Genomic DNA, 6,045 nt, shown 5'->3' on the forward strand with positions numbered 1-6,045 from the left:
GAGATCTCTGTGAGTTCAAGACCAGACTAGTCTGCAATGCAAACTCTAGGATAGCCACATACACATACACATACACATACACATACACATACACATACACTCCTGTCTCGGAAACAAAATCACCAAGACTTAGGAAAAACTAAGGAAAGAATGAACTGCAAAAGTGACTAAGGGGGAGGGGTCAGTCAAAGAATCAGAAGACACAAAGTTAAAGACTATTTCAGGATGACTTTACTGAATGATTGGCTTTACTGAATGAGCCTAGAAGAAGCAGCCTGACCTGCAGGCAGCACCCTCTAGCTTAGTGCTCTCAGGCAGGTCTCCCATCACTTCACTTAGGGTACCAGCAGTCTTACTCTTCAACTTGACTACAGCCTAGTGCACACTCCATACACCACCAGTGAGCATGAGTACAGTGAGCAAAGTCCATTCTAATCTCCAGACTTTCTTAAACCTCCAGTGTTCTAGGTCCACCCCTGCAAAGTGCAAGCCAGGGTATAGCATGGAAACCCCAGAAGTCATGTAGCCAACTAAAGACCAAGGCCAGCTCTGCCCTTACCTATAGCATGAGGGTTCCCTGAACCAACTCTGAGCAGTCCCCAGCCTCTCTTTTACTCAGGATAGTGCTCAATTATCCAAAAAGGGCCGCTTTGCAAATTGTACTGAGGGCCTGTGCCTCCCTCTGGCCAGCCTTGCCCCCAGTCTTGCTTCTGTCCTTTGTCCATCTTCTTAGAGCAAATACCCACCTGGGAAGCATCTAGTGTACTCCTCAGACACATGCTGTTCAGTGGGTAAGCCTGGAGCTACAGACCACAGGCTAGAACTCAAGTTCTTCAAATGGCCACCTGTACAGATCTCACTCCTTACCATCTACATCACTGCCTGGCCTCCATCCCAAGGAGGTATACTCCCCAATTGGACAAGCAAAGAAACAAGAATCCTCTTTGGGAGTGTCAAGGCACAGTAAGATAAGGAAAGGACAGTCTGGGAGAAACAGGGAGCTAAACAAACTAAACCATATAAAGTATCTTTTCTATAAAAAGTATAGAAGAATATTAAAGCTGAGTGGTGGTAGTGGTGGCAGTGGTGCACACATTTAATCCCAGCACTGAGGAAGCAGAGGCAGATCTCTGAGTTTGAGGCTCAGTCTGGTCTATACAGTGAGTTCCAGGACAGCCAGGGCTACACAGAGAAACTGTGTCTCAAAACAACAACAACAGAAGGAGGAGGAGGAAGAAGAGAAGGAAGAAGAGGAGGAGGAGAAGAAAATTAAGTCCACACCCACTAAACTAAAACTAACTATAATAGTACCTGGGACTACAGTCTTAAGCCCTACAAATCTGGAGTATCAACTCATCCACCTCTGAAGAAAGATGGACACAAAACGATTTTGTCATGATAAGAGCAGATTTCTTTGCTGCAGTGGGGTTTCTCCTGCCACTTCAGTTCCCATTTCTCAGTGCTGCACTAATCAGGCCTTTTCCAACAACCGTGATGTGAACAGCTTGGGGGCTGAAGGAACAACAGCAAGGAGACAGAGCGGGGCTCCCAAAATGGGAGTGTGAAATGAGAGGATTTGCTGAATTCCTTAGACTTAGTTAACTCTGGAAATGCATGTCAGAATACAAAGTCAGCCACATACTAACAAGTTATGAGTGTCAATTTAACACACCCTTGTCAGCCGCAGCAGCAGCTTTTGCCAGGCGCACAGTACAGGGTGGCTCAGCTGAGAGCCACTGACAGCCGCTACCAAGGTTCCAGAACACCAGTAAACAGTGCACAGTCACGCCGCACTACTTACCTTCTCTCTCTGGCTGCTTTTATTTTGTTACACATTTAATTAAGAGCTTTCCCTGCAGTTATGTGCAGTCCTGCTTCTTAAAGGGAGTCAAAGCCCCTCCTCCCCTACCCTGTTACCTAGCAGCAGCTGCTTCTGGCATACCTTTCTCCAGAGCCCCAACTTCTTCACCAAACTCAAATCATCACAAACCAAGAAGTGTTAGAATTCCCTTCTATTTAGTTGTATCTTTATCTCTGTGAGCCCCCAAAGTATTCTACTTTGTTTTGTTTGCTGTTTATAAAAAGGAGACATCGCCTCCTACCAGAGACAGTGGTTAGTATATACACTTGGATTCTGCAGCCCAACCTGGGCACTGTTTCTCATGAAGACACAGAATGGCAGTGCAGCACAGGCCAGAAGAGGCTTGACCAATGTGTACAGTGCCCTTTAAAACTGCCCCTCCATCTCATGGGACAGCTCCAAATAAAGGAGCTGATATCTAGTCCCATGCAAATCAAGTTCTCTGATGCATGCATGTGCACATAATTCACAAGTGACAGCAGAAGGCTCAGAAGCACTACCACTAGGAGGACGAAGACACCAGTGAGGAACGCACTGGAAGGCAGGAGTCTAGGAGAGGCTACCTGGAGGAGCTGGACCCTGGACAAGGTCAAAGCATCTTCTATTTAGGAACAGTTTCCCCTGGGCTGCAAAGACCCCACGTAAGATTCTCCAGGCTTCAAAGCTACTTAGGAAACACAATGAGAACAGCCGTCCTAGACTGGAGATGGAGCTCAGTCGGTAAGGTGCTTGCCTAGCATGCACAAAGCCCTGGGTTCAGTCGGTAAGGTGCTTGCCTAGCATGCACAAAACCCTGGGTTCAGTTGCCAGCACCACGGAGACCAGGTGTGATGGAACACATCTATAGTCCCAGCACTTGAGAAGTAGAGGCAGGAGGATCAGTAGTAATCATACAAAGTGAGTTCAAGGCTAGTCTGGGTTAATAATATACAAGGCCCTGTCTCAAAGAAAGGAATACTCTTGCCCTCTCACCTTTGCCATTGATGCTTTTAATTCTCATCTGCTTCCAGACTTCCAGACCCAACCCATACAGCTGTCCTGTCATGTGGGAGCACAGAGACACCCTGGAACAAGCCTAGAGGTGTGCAGCTAGTCTGTGTGCACATGGGGCACGTGAGTGCTGTGTGCCCGTGTGTTCTGCAGATCATTCTTCCTGACTACCCAACAGAGCTAAAGTCCAACAGCAGGCCTGACCCCCAACTGGAGGTCTAAGCTCACCTCAATGACCAGGATCTAAAAAATATACAAGGGACAAGGGACCCTGGTGAGAAGATAAAACCTGACTTGAAAGCAACAGTCACTATAGTCTATATCTCATCATCACCAACACTCACCTTCTGTGTGCATACACGCACGCGCGCGCGCACACACACACACACACACAGACACAGAGAGGGAGGGAGGGTGAGAGGGAGGGACAGAGAGAGAGAGAGAGAGAGAGAGAGAGAGAGAGAGAGAGAGAGAGAGCGAGCTTGCTGCTGCTTCAGTTACAAAGAACACAGTGGTATTGATTCCATCACTTCTCAGCAAACAGCACCCCCACCCCCTTAGTCCCCGGGGGCTGTCTGAAGCCAGGTATCCATGAGGACAGACAAGAAGCACAAGTGTCAACCCAGCAAAGGAACTTGTTCTGCCTTCCACAACCAGACAGCATTAGAAGACAAAGGAGAAGCAGCAGTGGGGACAAAGGAAGAAAGAGGAGGAGGGTGACTTGGGCAATTTCCCAGAAGCAGCCCTCTCTCATCAGACATCAGGCTCTCAGCTGATAACCAGGGTCTTACATACCAGATAATAGGGCAGCATAGTAACAGTTAAGAGAAAGGACCCTGGAGCCAACTGCTGAGTCTGAATCCTGACTGTGTGGTCTTGGGAAATTTATTTAACTTCTCTGTGCCTTAATTTCATTAGTTAGAATAGAAATATGAATAGTACCTACTTCACAGGATTAGTGAAGTTCTTAGAGAACTTTGAATATATACTAAGTACTCTGTTTAAAAGGTTTTTTTCTTCAAGACCTTCTTTTAATGGCTTCCTCCTGGGTCAGTAACACACAGGCCAGCAATCAGAAGAGCTGCTGTGAGCAACAAGATTTGTCAAAGGCAGGAAGGGTTAATAACAGCAGTCCTAGCAGGGCCCTTAACCTGTCCCTGCCCTGTTCCAGAGACTAGAAGCCACAGCTCCCAGCTTTCCTCTACCTCTGGTGGCCTGAAAGACCCAAGGACCCCTGCTGCCCAGCAGACTTGAATGCTTAAGCCCTAAAAGGCAATGCCTGGTCCCTTAGATGCCAAGCCCTGAAGCAAAGAAGCCCTCTGCATACTCACATGACTTTCAAGTCCCAGTCTCCACAGGTGACAAAGATCGACTTGACGTTTGGATCTAAGAGGCCTTCCTTTGCCATCCACTCATCGACCCTCTGGAAAGTACACAAGAACAAATGAGATCATCCTTTTCCCTGAGCCCAAGAACAGTGCAACAGTGACACACAGCTAAGTAGCCTGTAACGGAGCAGGAGGAATGGTACGCTCTCCCAGGCATGCTGCTTCACTCTGTCCTCTCAGCCTTGGCTGGGTCTACAGAGGTCCTTGGGTGATCCCTTCAGGGATCATCTCTTCAGGGAGACACCACAGTCCACAGTCCACGTGTGGTGGGAGAGGAAGGTCCTCTACTCGTCTCTGTGTGACAGCCTGCCTGTGATCCCAACTGCTAGTCCAAACACCCCTTCTGTGACTTAACTGTCTCTTTCCTTGTCTGACACACAAAGGCATAACCCAATGCAGAAACAGGTGGTCCTGGGCCCTCAGAACAGGGCAGAAAGAGGCTGAGACGGGACCTTACCTGCAGCCTTGTTCATCCCTGTGCCTCTTCACGCTTACAGTCAGTGCTGACTAACTGTGTTCATGAACCTACTTCTTCATCAAGAGAAGATGAAACCCTTTTCCCTTCAAAGGAGGTCCCACTGATGAACTAGAGACTCTCCTAGCAGTGAGGCAACGCTGCTTGATCTAGTTGCTCAAAGCTTTACAAACCAACTCAAGGATTCCAATTCAGCACAGCATTCTGAGGACTGAGCTCAAGTGCTATACAGGGAAAGAAACCATTCAGAAGCACACCTAAATCCTTCTCTTCATGCCTCCAGCTGGGTTTTACTGTTTGCACTTACAGTGGAGTACAAACACGGACATCGGTATATAACAAGAGAATTATCATAAAGAATTCATGAAGCACTGCCTATTTTTCAGAAGATCCCAGGCACAGGAAAGGAATGCAGCCAATCATACCATGGCTTCCACTTGCATAGGAGGATTATTTTTTAAGTCTCTATCACACAGTAGTTAGAAACAGAATTAAAAGTAAGATACATCTGGTTCCAATCCTTGGTTCTTCCTTACGTTGTTGACTGGAAATCATTTAAAAGTCATTAAACACCACTAAACCTCAATTTCTTTCATCTATACAACTGGGTAGGATGACAATCCTTACTGAGTTGTTCTGAGAATTAAATGCGACAATGTATCAAATGCCTCCCCTAAAATAGACAGAAGCTGAGAGGAGAGACAGGGTAATGAACAAGCATGTACTGCAGGAAGAAGGTACAACACTGTTGACAACAGCGCCGGCATGGTGACTGTTCAAGTGTCAGTCAGTTAAAATCTGTCTTCCCTAGCAGACTGTAAGAGAGCAGGAGTCCCACTGTCCTGTTCTAGTGTTTTACTCAGTACAAGACTGTTGCCAGGCATGCTGGCACACACCTGCAATTCCAGCAGTCAGTAAGCTGGGAAATTGAGGATCTCAAGTTTGAGGCCAGTCTGAGCTACATAGTTCAAAATTAGCCTAAGCTATATAGCAGACCCTGACTCAAAACAAGATACTTGATGACTGAAAATATTAACAGATGCAAATTTAGTGAGAGCAAAGACTACATGGCAGAAAACTGCAATGGAGGTCTAGTTAGACCAGACTGCAGAGGGGCTGTGTGATCAGTAGTAATGGAGGGCACATGTGGGCCCTAAGGAAGAATGCCCATCTAGTAGGTAAAGCTAGTTCCCTGGCACTTCTGAGATGCTGGAGGCATCCAGTAAAAAGACCAAGGACCCCCTCTAATTCTATGGCAGGCCAGTAACCAGAATGTAAATGTTGCTAACCCTAACCCTAACCCTAACCCTAACCCTAACCCTAACCCTAAC

At 47.0% G+C, this 6,045-nt stretch overlaps 1 protein-coding gene across 7 annotated transcripts in view; it reads right to left on the reverse strand.

The window, feature by feature from the left end:
- Window positions 1-6,045, reverse strand: part of Eri3 (ERI1 exoribonuclease family member 3) — a 130,885-nt gene that overhangs the window by 84,521 nt on the left and 40,319 nt on the right. For all 7 annotated transcript variants that reach the window (XM_028785255.1, XM_028785262.1, XM_028785245.1 and 4 more), the window contains one exon: window positions 4,183-4,274. In XM_028785255.1, coding sequence (XP_028641088.1) covers window positions 4,183-4,274 — 92 coding nt within the window. The remainder of the gene's footprint in view (window positions 1-4,182; window positions 4,275-6,045) is intronic.

The sequence above is a fragment of the Grammomys surdaster genome, unplaced genomic scaffold (assembly GCF_004785775.1).
Source record: "Grammomys surdaster isolate TR1022 unplaced genomic scaffold, NIH_TR_1.0 100, whole genome shotgun sequence".
Lineage (NCBI taxonomy): Eukaryota > Metazoa > Chordata > Mammalia > Rodentia > Muridae > Grammomys > Grammomys surdaster.